Source organism: Hippopotamus amphibius, chromosome 11 (genome assembly GCF_030028045.1).
Source record: "Hippopotamus amphibius kiboko isolate mHipAmp2 chromosome 11, mHipAmp2.hap2, whole genome shotgun sequence".
In the NCBI taxonomy this organism is placed as follows: Eukaryota; Metazoa; Chordata; class Mammalia; order Artiodactyla; family Hippopotamidae; genus Hippopotamus; species Hippopotamus amphibius.
This window is the reverse complement of record NC_080196.1, coordinates 98,846,152-98,860,523: the sequence shown is the minus strand read 5'-3', so window position 1 is coordinate 98,860,523 and position 14,372 is coordinate 98,846,152. Positions and strand designations below refer to the sequence as shown.

Below are 14,372 nucleotides of genomic sequence, written 5' to 3'. Positions count from 1 at the left end.
GCCTGTCCTGGTCCAGAGCTGCTGGGACTGGTAGACAGACCTGTCCAATGCTGGGGGTCACAATAAGCAATGTCCTCCATGAAGCCTTTATCAGAAGCAAAGGAGATGTTCTGGATTGTCTGCCTTACTCTGTGCTTACATCTCAATTTACTACAACTATATCGGAAAGAGGGATGTTGTTTAGTGGCTTCTTTAGGCCAATACGAAGTAAATATATCTAAATCTTTTGGAAAGAACTAGGTTTCTATTCTTCCAATAGACTACAATAGCTTAAGAAATACAGCTTACACTGTTGTTAATAACTTTTTTGGAAATGTTTTTAAAAAGTAAATTATTCTGTACATATGTATAGCACATTTTATTCCTTCATATTTGATATTCTATTTAGGGTAAGGGAAATTAAAGCCTTCTTTCCTGGGTGAACTTCAGACATTCCTAAATTTAACATATTTAAGGTATTTGGGGAATTAGTTTTTAAATATTATCACTACTGTTATTGAAATGCAAATATTTTTATGAGTGTAATAGATATATATACATATTTCCTTTACATTTATCATCAACTTTTCAAAAATGTAGTCATTAGTGAGGATATATCACTATTTTAAATAGAGGAAAAAAAGACTCACAAGCGGAAAATCGGTAACATAGGCATCACACATTACTATATCAGGTGGTTTGTGGACTATACTTGTATAGATTATCATGACGTTAGAAAACTCAGCTGCAAATCCTAATTGAATCTGAACACCACACTGAAATTTAAGACACATACTTTCCGGAAGTTCTGAAAAAGAACAGTAAGAACAGTTTATAAATATTTAAAGAATGCTTGGTAAGTTTTCTGATATTAAGTATTTAAGTAGCAAACAAATATTCTTTATGGGGCAAAATACAATTAGAGCTATTTCTGTTGCTTAAAAATGTTATGTAACTAACATTGTTTAAAGACACGCACACATATAAACTCTCTTAAAAAAAAAAAAGAGAGAGAAAAAAAAAGCCCAATATTCTGCTGGTCAAGCAAATATCTTTTATTTTCTATTTTCTTACAGTTCTTGTCCCTCTGCATACATAATTTTTATAGTGGTAATCAAAATCATACAACTGTAGATATATTTTCACTGTTGCCTTACTCTTCATGAAAATAGTTTTTAATAAACTGTTCAGTGACATTATGCTTTAACAATTCTTTAATAGTTACTCTTGAATATCTATAATATCTCAGTTTTATTTTTTCTACCATAGTCAATATTTCTGATATAAACTTAATGCTGTAGGACTGTTGGACATAACTGTCTGGTTTCTCACAAATGTGACAGTTTTCCATCTATGGAGAATATAATTATACTAGTCTCACCACATTTCCAAAACAAGATTAATGTTTATTTTCAAAATGTTTAGCCTATCTGATGGGATTGAAAAAGGAAAAGAAATACACCATCACCATTTTAACTAATTCCTTTCTCTAATTACTGTTTAAGTTTGTCATTTACTATATTTGTTTCTTAATTATTAGTATATTCTCAACTATGTGTATTGTTGAATTTGCATCCTCTGATTATTAGAGGAGGTCTTAATGTTTTTTTGTTGTACCATTTTGCATGAGCTCCTTATTATAACTATCTACTTATCAAATTTGTTATAAATACTTTCTATCTGAGCTTTTAATTTCATTTTATGAAAGGTTTTGTTTACTGTTGCTCTTAACTGTGATTTTGCAGTTGTTTTGCATCTTTTTTAAAGAAAAAGAATTTTAACTACTTATCCAATTATCTGGAATGCCAAGATAATATACTTATGGCATTTTGCATTTTAATGTGCTTCAATATGTTAATTTACCAAAAATATATGTTGGAGAACAGACTGTTATGAAAAGAAAGATATTATATGGCAGTTCAACAAATACAATGAATTTTCAGTTATCACTTAATAATGTATCCACAGCATAGATATCTGGGATTCATAGAAAATTCAACAAACCATTATTTCAGCCCATAATTTAAACTTTTTCACTAAATCACATAGAATTACCAAAGGGAATTAAGTTGCGGATGATTTCTGCCTCACTTTTTTCTCTTGTTCACCAACCCATGGATTCAAGTGTCGAGAAGACAGTGCTCAGTTATGCTCAGTAATATGCACAGGCCTTCAGTATTTGCTGACCATCATTTCTGTGTCTGTACATGTGATCTCATTCAACATCAACAGCCCTATCGCACTACTTCTCGCCCCCATTTTACAGATAACATGTTTATCAAGTAGGGGCCTGTTTGGTTTTTGAAATGGCACACTTCAACAGCTCACAACACAGGAGAGCCTAAGCGACTGTATATTAGACAAACTGAAAATTGTTTTAAAGATAGAAGAATTTAAAAATGATCATTTAAATTTTACCAAAGGTGAAAATAATGGGTTAAATAATATTTCCAACATCAAATAAATCATTATAATATCTATAACTGAAACCTTTGTTTAGTCTTGCATTTACTCACTAGGTTAAAATATTTTCCTTACAAAATTCGGAGGAAAGTTGTATATTAAGAAGGAAAAACACTTTTTGATTTTATATAAACACAGAGCTCATAAAAAATAGACTTTACTGTACCATGTGCCTTGGCCCACTGGAGATTCCGCACCAGAGATTCTGCAGAATGTGCTGTTCCCTGTATTGGGTCAGTAAGTGCTCTCTTTTCAGATAAGCTACTTCGAATCTCTAGAGCTTGCTTGCCTTTGGTAAGGTGACATTTACCCATATCTAAAAGATAAGTGAATATTATTTTTAAGACCACATCGTTTCATTTAGGCCAAGAACTCTCCTAAAAATAAGGTTATATCCTCAATATGACTTACTCAACAGATATTTACCAAGCACCTACTGTGTTCCAGGCATGGTTCCAAGTGCTAGGGATATGGCAGTGAGCAAACATGTAAACATTCTGGACCAGCTCACTTCTAAAGGCCCCTTTCTAGCTTTTATCGTCTATAATTCTATTAATGAATCCCTAATATTCTAAGCCTTGAAATTCACAAAGATCTGTTCTTTGCTGTAAGGGCAGTCATAATTTTATGCCCATACTCTTTTGAGAAATACATTCCGTTAATAAACAAACGATGACACAGCTGTGAGAAAGTTAAAATATTATGCTGTCTTTACCGCAGATTTATTTTTTGAAAAGGAAATAATGTGTTAAAACTACCGATATGTTAAAGCACCATGACTGTCTTCCCCCAACTCAAAGTAACCAAAGTACTGTGTATATTCTTATGTATATTTTAATTTTCACTGATGTAGATACTGGTGAGTGGTATGTGCCAACGTTTTAGGTTTTGTACTTAACAAAAATGTTATACACATGCTCTTGTAATATACTGTTTTCATTCAATATGATTTAGAGACTTATGAATACTGACAAATCTCAATTTAAATTTATAAAACCATATATTCTTTTGTATGAATACATTACAATAAATGTACCCTATTTCTGTATATATTATTGATAAAAACAAATTAATAATATCTAGTCTTGGGAAAGTAGTTACTTATCTGGGGAAAACAGACATAAAACTCTGACTTAATCCCTTTTGTTCAGAAAGATTCCAAATGTTTGTCTTTCACCAATAGTAAGGTCAGAGAGAGAGACAGAGAGAGTGATTTTATACACACACACACACACACATACACACACACACACACACAGAATGGGAGGGAGGAATATATCAAACAATTGAGAATTAAGTCTAAGTTACAGCAACATATTGGGGGTTGGGGGGGAGCTTAAGGGCTGTGAGCATATACTAAAATGAAAGTTATAGGAGAGAAGATACAGAAATCAATTTTTTAAAAAAGATGAAAAAAGAATGAGCCAAATAAAAAATTAAATGGTTAAAACAGGCACAAAAAGCCTACAGTAAATGTAGTTGAACTAAATTTTCTAGTTTAAAGAAAAAGATTATCATGTTGGATTTTAAAAAATTCATTGATTCTAAACGTGAAAACATTAGAAGCATTCCCTTTAAAAATCAGAAATGAGGCAAGAATGTCTATCACTACGACTTTTACTCAAGGATGTCTCAGAGGTTCTAGCTAGTACAACATCAAGAACATATCAGAATTCCTCTAAATCAGTAAGAAAAGCAAAAACACCACAATAGAAAAACAGACCAAGGACACGAACAGACTTTCACATAAGAGGATGTACATATTACCAGTAGAAACGTGTTCAATATCACTAATGATCAGGAAAACCCAAATCAAGACCACAATGAGATAGTATTTAACACATCTGGCAAAAAATAAAAAAGTCTGACATATGACGTGATGGAGAGAGTGCAGATTTACACCATCTCTTGTATATTATGGGGAAGAGGGGTAAGTGTAGACGGGTGCAACCACTTTGCAAAACGGTCTGGCATTATTTCGTAAAATTCAATACTGACATACCCCACGATCCAGTAATTCCAAATACTAGATTTATATCCCAAAGGAACTCTTGCATACATACTCCAGGAGACATGTAAGAGATTGTTACAACAGCACTGTTCATGAAAGTAAAAACTGGGATGTAACTCAAATGCCCAACAGGAGAGCAGCTGAAAAAAACTGCAGTATGTCTGCAGAGTAGCATATTATAATACAGTCAACATGAGTGAACTGTAGTCATGCAACAACATGGACTGCCCTTAGCAATATAACACTGAAAAAATTCAAGTCCCCCAAACACAGCATCTTTTGATAGAGTTAAAAACAACTAACATGAAAATATATATACTTTCTGCAGACATATGTAAACTCAATTAAAACTATGTAAGAAGCAAATCAAGGGAATGATAAACAAGATTTAGAATGATGGTTACTATGTAGGAGGGCGGGGCAAGGAAAGAGATAGAGGGAACTGTCAAGGTCTGAGATTCATGTGGAACATCTATTTCACAATAAAAACTGTCAGAAGAATGTTCCAAGAGACTTATATCATTAAAAATTAAATCACTAATTAAATATTTTTTTCTAGCAGGTCTTGGAGTTTTATATAGCAAGATGGTATTGCCATACTGCCAGAACTAGACAGGGAAGAATTTATTTTGCAATTTCAAGCAAGTTAACAATAATGCTGTCTGGCGTACAAAAATCAAAATCCTGGGTCACAGATTGACAGCTAGAACTTATAACAGCTGTTTACAACAGCAACCAGTTTATTGCATATTTTGTTTTACCGGCACACAATTGAATCTGGAAAGGTGGTTTTTCTCCCTCAACTGTTTGGCCTATGATCTTTGAATACTTAAAAGTATTCAGAAAAAATGATCCAGAAGATCCAAATTCCAAATATATAATAAAATATAAGTAAAGATGTAATCCAGAAGTTCAAATATAAACTCACAGCATATACTGGGATGCCATTCATTGCCATAACAAAGTATACATCATATGTGGATGAACTGGTGCTTTTTAAGACTAAAATTAGAATGAAACATTTTAGAGTCTCTGAAGTACCTTCACAGATCTCACTTTGAAAATAACTGACATACTCCAAAGGCTTTACTTTTTTTTTAAGCACCAGAACTTTGTCTTCAAATGAGAACTTAAATAGAAGCCCACACAATATGTAAAACAGATAAAAGCAGAACTTCTTTGGTTGAAGGAGGGCCAAAGCTCTGACTGTCTACATTAAAGGGCAAAGTAGTCAAGTGATCCAGCTAAGGCATCTACACTGACAAAAACATGAAAATAAATGAATATGACCAACAGCGGGTCGTGAAACACACAGTTACCATACACTCAAGCTGCCATCTTTAGAACATCCATGAAACTCCATTTGCTACTGAACCAGTTTGCAGAAGAACTGCCTTCTTTTTGATATGACTTATAAAATGGTATTTCAAAAAACACAGGTCAATCTACTGCTGTAACGTGCTTATTCAGCACCCCCCACACGGGCACAGCAGTATGCCAGGCAGGGAAGGAAGGAACAGAAGGGAATGGAAGATGTGGCATTAGACCTCTAGGATCCTGTCAAAGCAGAATTTTAAAACTGCTAAGTTCATCAAGAAAAAAAAGAAGAAGAAAAAAAAAAAAGAACTTAGCTTTTTCCCACAGGGCCTCAAAATTTCTGTAAAGTTTCATCTGTCTGATCCTGAAAGAGGATGCTCATTAGACAATTTTTTTTTTTTTGCAAATAAGCAGACTGGGCAGTATCAGGTACTAAGCATAGAAACAAGGTGAAGAGCTCTGAGGATTAAACTTCATTTATTTCACAACCATGTCTGGGGTCAGCCTTGTAGTTCAAGTAATGCTGCACCGATGCATGTAGCTAAGCCAATGGGGAAGGAAGGAAAAAGGAGTGTTGTGAACATTATATAAAAAATTGTCTTATGAAATACTAATTCCAAACCCACACAGTAGCAGTAGGAATAAAATAATTACCCAACAGAGAACCCTGAGTAGATTTCTCTTTAGTTTTTATTTTACCTTCTGCAACTTCATCCAGTAACACAGTAATTTTCTTTTCTTCTAATAATCTATCTTTTAAAAATTTCATGAAGATTCCATTTGCCAACCCAGAATGCTGTATTTCAAAAGCTTCTGCTCCTTGACACCTGAAAAGAAAGACTTTTTAAAAGAGCAAACACCTGCCACACGAGGATTCTGCAAAAGCTGATGAGCCTCTTGGAATCCTCTGCCTCTCACATGGCATACTAATTAAAGAGTTAATCTTTAAGCAAGAACTAAATGCTTTGGTGCTTAGTAGAAAGAAGATACCAAGCTATGAAGTGCTGAAGTCAATTATTTAAAATTTTCTATCAAGAATATCAAGGCAAATTTATGCCTAGATGGATATAGATATTTCTAGGCTTCTTATCTACAATCAAAAAGAAGTCATCAATGAAAGAATGAAAGAATCCTCAATATAAACATAAAAGTTTCTTACGTGGCATATCCGAACACAATATTGGCAGTGACTTTTAGTGCATCCAAGATTGGGATGGTATCATCATAGTCATTTCTATTTAAAAGGTAGGAGAGGACAGATATAAATATGAAAAATTAAAACAGCATTCTTAAAAGAGCATAAATAATAATAAAAATATGATACTATTCTATTACACATAATTTAAAATCATAGCTTCAAAATTCCTTTATCTTGTTAGCTACATATTTACCAAAAGTAATCCAGGGCTCCTAAAACTATTGGCACAGCAGAGAATCACACCTTTTTTTCTTGTTAGCTTTAAAACTGGAGTTATGTTTGAACTCGGGCATTGGATTTTTTTTTTTAAGCTCTTTATTGGAATATAATTGCTTTAGACTTTTGCACCAGTTTTTGAGGTACACCAAAGTGAATCAGCTGTATTTATACATATACCCCCATATCCCCTCCTTCCCACAACTCCCTTCCACTCTCCCTGTCCTGGCCCTCTAAAGCATCACCCATTATCGATCGAGTTGATCTCCCTTTGTTATACAGCAATTTCCCACTAGCTATCTGTTTTACAGTTGGTAGTGTATCTATGTTTATGCTACTCTCTCACTTCATCTCAGCTTCCCCTTCGCCCCCCACCCCCCACCCAAACCCTGTGTCCTCAAGTCCATTCTCTACATCTGCATCTCCACTCTTGCCCTGTCACTGGGTTCATCAGTACCATTTCTTCAGATTCCATATATATAAGTTAGCATACGGTATTTGTTTTTCTCTTTCTGGCTTACTCCGCTCGGTAGGGCACTGGATTTTGATTGGTAAAAACTGAGCAAGCAAAAAATTGTGACTGAGTAGAGTTATCACTGGTTCCACTCTTCAGTAACATCATGACGGACAGATGGGATCCAGATCTTCAAACATCTGGTTTAGTTAAACCTTGTCTGCAAGACCAGGACTAACGAGAGGCCCCCACTCCATGCATGTCATTTCTGCTAATTCCTGGAGGAATAGCTGCAGGGCTTGTTAGAGACATTCTAAAGGCTGTCTGAAGAGCTGTATCTTTTCTAGTATGAGTTAATACCCATGCCCTTTCATACTTCACTTTTGTTCTAGAGCAGACAGGAAAAAGTTAAAATAAATACACTTAGAGAAAATATATTTTCCTCTAGTTTTCTTCTTAATCAGTTTCAGTCTACAATCTAAAATTCACAAACTTAAGTGATTCCTACCGTGCATAGGTTTGCCCTTAGATTTAACTTGTCACGGTTGATAGTTAACGGACACCAACAAGCTTCGGTAAAAAAGACGGGACAGCTCACCTCTTCCTGCACATGTCCAACAGGAACACATTGAGTCCGGTTTCCTTTTCTTGCATCAATTTCAGTATATTCTGCACACACAGGCAGTTTTCAGACCTGTATGGATTTGGAGCATCAACAGGGACCATAAAGCTGTTCCCGAAGTTTTCATAACCATGTCCTGCATAATATAATAGTCCTGAAAAGCAAAAAAAGAGAAATTGCACTCTGAACATGTAGCACTCTTAAAAAAAAAAAAAAGACTTATTTTCTTGATGTTAATGCATGCTTATTTAAGAGATGTGCAACTATAAACACACTTCAGTGTTAACTGAATTTGCATTGAAAATTATTTTGGCAATGGCCTTCATTTAAGTATGGAATGTTCAACCAACATCAAGATGCTGAGGTGTATTTTAATTCATAAAGGGAATACATTTATAACCAATGGTATAATATGGAATGCAATTTTATCCCATGATGTTGAAATACAAAGAAGGCTGACTTCTTTGCTGACTCATTTGTCTTCTCTGTGAAACCAGAAGCTTTTTCGGGGCAGGGCAGTCTTACATTTATCTGTGTGTTCCTGGCACAGCAGGAGTAGAGTGAGTAATTAATGAATGAAGGAACAAACAACTCAGATGAACAGCCACGGCAGTGTTAAGTGTATGAAATTCCACAGCATTTCCTTACAGCATTAGTCATGGTTATAAAAATATAAATGTAGCTTTTTCGAAGCAGAGAAAAGAAATCTCATCTCATGGGTTGTTATTTCTTTTCATTATGAGATAAATATCACTAACGTTTCCATCTACAGTCTGTTGAATTAATAATCTAAAATTTGGGTTAGTGTAGTATTCAATAGATGAGTCATGGGATGTCCCTGGTGGTGGTCCAGTGGTTAAGACTCTGCACTTCCACTGCAGGGGGCACAGGTTAAGATCAGGGAGCTAAGATCCCGCAAGCAGTGCAGTGCAGGCACCCCCTCCCGCAAAAAAAAAAAAAAAAAAAAGATGTCATTTCTTCTTTACTGGGAAATGGTGCTATAAAAACTGCACCAAACAATTCTGAACACCTTCTTGAAAAGAAGTTTGTTTTCATTGTAAAAACCAAACCAAACCCCAAACAGCAACAACAAAAATATCCGGATGGGCTTCCTCAGTAAATAGCAAAAAGACACTTAGGCAGGAACAACAACAAAAAGCTACTTCTTTGTAGCTGCAGCCCCAACCCCTAACAGGAATGTGGCTTTAAAGGGCAAAGAAAACTTGCTTCCTTTGGCCCTAGAGGGCAGGATCCAGGTTGCCAGGTTGAACTCCTATTTAAGTGAGAAAAATGGCTCTTTCATATGTATCATTTTGGGTAAAAAATGACAAAATGGATACACCTGTTTATTCAGGGTGGGTTTATTCCACCTCACGTGAGCCCTGAATATTATCACGTAGGCGATGAGGACCAAGAAGAAGAAATGGAGTCAGAGTTCCAGGCCCCGGGAGTCTTGCAGCTTATTCAGGCATGCTCTTGTTAGCAAAGAAAAGTCGGCATGTAATTAAATGTATTTAATTAAATTAAATACCATATATCATGTGATGAGGGCAACCCTGTATGAAATAAAGTGCAGAGAGGAATATCTGTGAGGTGAAGCGATAACGGGCCATCTTGAGAGAAAGGGTTTGGTCTGGAAAGGCAGAGAGAAAGCAAGGTGCTGTATAGGCAGGGCGCACAGAAACAAACAAGGCTTGGGCCTGGAATGACAGCTAACAGAAACGAGACCAGCCTGGCAAGGAATTAGATTATCCTTGTAAGTGAAAGTAAGAGTGCACAGACAGCATTCTGAAAATCACAACAAAGGGAGTGGGCTTAATTCGCTAAGCAATGAAGATCAAGTGAGTGAAAAGACAGCCCACAGAATGGGAGGAAATATTTGTCTATAAGGACATATATATTTGGAAAGACAAATCATATATCTATAAGGACACTTTTGTATCCAGAACATATAAAGAACTCTTCAACAGTAAACAGGCAACCCAATTTTAAACTGGGCAAAGGATGTGAATAAACATTTTTCCAAAGAGAACATACAAATGGCAAATAAGCACATGAAAAGATGTCCAACATCAGTAACCATTAGGGAAATGCAAAACAAAACAATGAGATACCGCTTCACACTTATTAGGCTGGCTATAACCAAAAAGGCATTAACAAATGCTGACAAGGATGTAGAGAAACTGGAAACCTCATTTATTTCTGGCAGGAATATACAATAGTGCAGGTGCTCTGGAGTCAGGCACATCCTCAGCAAAACTTAGAATTCTATGACCCAGCAATTCCACTCCAAGGGAAATATCCAGAACTGAAAACACTGTCTACACAAGAATATGCACACAAATGTTCATAGCAGCACTATTCATAATATCCAAAAGGTGGAAAACGCCTAACTGCCAATCTTCTGATGAATGGATAAACAAAATGTTCTACATCCACACAACGGACCATTAATCAGCCATAAAAATACCATAGAGGAACCTTGAATACACTGCGCTAAGTGAAAACGCCAGACTCAAAAGGACGCATATGGAGTGATTCCACTTATATGAAATGTCTTCGACAGACAAATCCAGAGACAGAAAGTGATGTGTTGTTGCCAGGAGTGTGGGGTAAGGAGGACTGAGGAGAGACCGCCAATGGATATGGGGTTTCTTTTGGGGGTGAAGAGAATGTTCTGAAATTAGGGGACCACACGACTTTGTGCATATACTAAAAACCACTGAATTGTATACTTTAAAAGAGTAAAATTTATACACTGTCAAGTATTCAAAATCTGACTCTACTCCCTCTGTCTCTTTTCTGCTTCCAGAGCAACATATGCTTATGTGTAACCTCTATGACCCTGCTCAAGCCACTGTCTCCTTTCCATCTACCCAAATCTTCACCATGGCTCCAGGGTTATCTCAGGTTCGAACCTTAGGCAAGTTATCATCTGGTCTCTAGCTTTCTCACATACTTCAGCCTCACCCTGCTGGGAAATCCTGCAGCAGCACTCTTGACACTTAAAATCACATGTTGGCTTTCATGGACATTTTACATTATTAAGTTTCTCTGATAAAAGTAATCATAATAAAGACATTAATTTTTTACACTTGCATAGCATTTTCATGGTTTTCAAAGCACCTTCATAAACATGATCTAATTTTAACCCATATAACAAGCTTTACATGACCTATTTTTTATGTGAGAAAATCAAATTTTAAAAGATTAAGTAATTTGCTTAAAATCATATAACTGATAGGTGTTTGGATTCCATACATAGCGTTCCTCCCCTCCCATTATATTAAGCAGCTTATAATTTTCTTAAAAGTATAGATCTTCCGTTAAAAATCCTACCTTGAGAACCTTTAGCAATTCTACCAAACTTGCCTCATCATTTAGTCTAATTAGAAGTAAAAAGGCTAAACTTAGAAATTATTGAAGCAAAATAACTGGAAATGTATAGAAGCCAAATCGACACTTTGTTTATCGGTGGCATCCTGACAGCAGGCCTGGCAATGTCACTTTCCTGGCAGTCGTATGTTATTACAGAACGTTGTGGCGAGCACAGCTCTGAGACATGGCTCACAGTGAGACAGCTGGCAGTCCCATGCTTGCGGCTATGCCCATTGAAAGAAAGAAATTACCAAAGACACTGCTCACTACTGACAGCACATTCCCTCTTTAAAGAATCTTTACCATACATGTAGTGTTCTGAACATATTTAAGTGAAAGAATGAGGAAAAACCATTAAAAATTTACTGTTAGAATTTTTGTGGAGGTCCATCTTTAACTGTATCTGGATAGAACTTTAGCTTACTGATTGTTTTCACATGTCTCACTCACCATTATTTCCTTGTCAAATTCTAGTTCCCATTAAAAGACCAGAAGATACTATGCCACAGTTAGAAAAAGGAAACAAATGTGAAATGTACATGTGGTTGCAACCTTTTATACTCCAAACACACACACACACTCACTCTCTCTCACACACACAGTAGTATTTTACATACACGAATATACAATTTGCTATTTGGTCATTGAACTTTATTGTACTGTAGCTTTTCTAGTCAATAAAACAAAATCACGTAAGATAGGTAAGAATTCTAATAAGAACAACAGTGTTTTGAGACATGAAAGTAAAGACATCAAGCTAATTAATCATATGGAACGATGGAATGAAGATCAAATCCATCTTTTATTACAAGAATAAAACTTTTCAACAACCCGTCTACCGTGCCTTTCTGTTTAACTCTTAAGCTAACTTGTACAACAAAAAGAACAGTGGGTAAGTATAAAAACAAAGATGATAAATATCTTACCATAGACTCCTTTGTCTAAAAGCAGTAAAAATTCATCCACTGCGTTACGCATCTCATATTCAGTAAGATCCAACAGTGAAACCACTTTGAAATCTAGCTGTCTTAACAAGTTGGTCAATTCATACACATCCACCAAAGGAGCTTTAAGCTTGGGGTGCTCCCAGTAGTTCATATTTCCTATCAAAAGAGCAACCTTGTCCTTTGCTGTTTAAAAAAAAAGGGGAGGGGGTGGAGGGGGAGAAATTTAAAGGATATAAAAATTAAAATAAAACCTAATAAAAGGAATGCTTTACAAATAAGATTTCACTATTATTCAACTTCATGGTTGACGAATCAAACAACTGAAATTAACTGATGCTTTTGAGAACCAGGCAAAGGATGTCAGTTGTATATGAAGCATAATGGTAACTAATGTTAAAGTAATACTATTACGGATTTACAACAGAAGGAAAGAATATTCAATATAGACTTTAGAGCAAATTTAAGCAAAGAATGTTTGGAATTGGGTTTCCATCAAATTAGGTTCAGTTTTGCTGACAATGGAAGAGGCTAGAAACAAAAAAAATACCGAAAAGAGGGACAGGAAGAATTCCCATCAGAGTGGGTAAGGGGAAATACCAAAGAGGAGAGAAGAGCAGAAGTTTAACAAATACTGTAGTTTTAAAAAATTTTTCGTTGTCTCCCCTTAGCTTCTTTAAGAAAAAAATATTTCCCTTTTGGGTGAGATGTGGCTACCTCAGGGCTGCGTGAGGACTTTTTGTATGAATGTCTGAGCAGTTCATTTTCTGACCTTAGTGAACTGAGGCTTTGCTCAAAGACATGGTCTCATACAAAGAGTTTTTCTGTTTGCATGGGGCAAAAGATCCACACCTGTGTCTTTAAAAGTACCAGCTGGCTTTATCTGGTGTCTAGCTTGTCCAAAAGAGTTGTGGAAGGCTAAGCATAGTTTAAGAGGTCTTCAGAATTGTATTTTTGCTAGTCGGGGATGGGGTTAAAGGTTAAAGACTTGAGACCAAGCCATGACAACAGGAACCTGTCATGACGTTTTTCTCGAGGGCTGGCAGTGGGGTGTGTGCAGCCCAAGTCACGGTCTAAATCCATGATGGAGACACCAGGGAGCAGTGGAGGAGGTGCAAAAGGAGCACGTGGCAGTCCCAGCCTGACGCTGGCCGGGACTTGGTGACCAACCTCTGTACAAAGTGCTGCTAAGTAGTTAATTTATAAATTAATATGTATACCACTCCTATGCAACTGAAACAGCTACAGATAATCACATTGCTGACTCGATGGCTATAATACGTAATCTAATTTCACGCTTCAAATCATTAAGATGATTAAATGTCACCGAAAATCTCTTTTGGTGGAATTTCTCTTTTCACAGAACATTTAAGTCCAGGGTTAAACAAGATCTGGAGAAACCTTAGCACTAACTCAAAGAACGTGACTCTCTCAAAATGGCAGAATACCCCACTTTGTGAAGAGCTTCACTATTTTTGTCATAGTATTTTTTTTCCAGCCTTGCCACGCAGCTTATGGGATCTTAGTTCCGTGGCCCGGGATTGAACCCTGGCCCTCAGCAGTGAAAGTGCAGAGTCCTAACCACGGGACCACCAGGGAATTCCCCTTGTCATAGTGTCGGTATTCTATATCACATTTTCAGAGATTTCTTGGTAATTGCCTATTATGAGTGTATACATTTTTGAAAAAAATGAAATGGTATTTAAGCCACATTTCTAATTCCATAAAAGTCACTTCAAGTCCTGTACAAATGATAATCTCTTCTATTCCAAAGAAAGGGCCAATCTTCA

At 36.0% G+C, this 14,372-nt stretch overlaps 1 protein-coding gene across 1 annotated transcript in view; it reads right to left on the bottom strand.

The window, feature by feature from the left end:
* MALT1 (MALT1 paracaspase) overlaps positions 1-14,372 on the bottom strand; it is a 51,061-nt gene that overhangs the window by 2,789 nt on the left and 33,900 nt on the right. Inside the window, exons 10-15 of the mRNA XM_057698549.1 lie at positions 12,565-12,768; positions 8,237-8,414; positions 6,930-7,004; positions 6,470-6,597; positions 2,609-2,758; positions 630-787 (exon numbers count right to left, since the gene is read on the bottom strand). Coding sequence (XP_057554532.1) covers positions 630-787; positions 2,609-2,758; positions 6,470-6,597; positions 6,930-7,004; positions 8,237-8,414; positions 12,565-12,768 — 893 coding nt within the window. The remainder of the gene's footprint in view (positions 1-629; positions 788-2,608; positions 2,759-6,469; positions 6,598-6,929; positions 7,005-8,236; positions 8,415-12,564; positions 12,769-14,372) is intronic.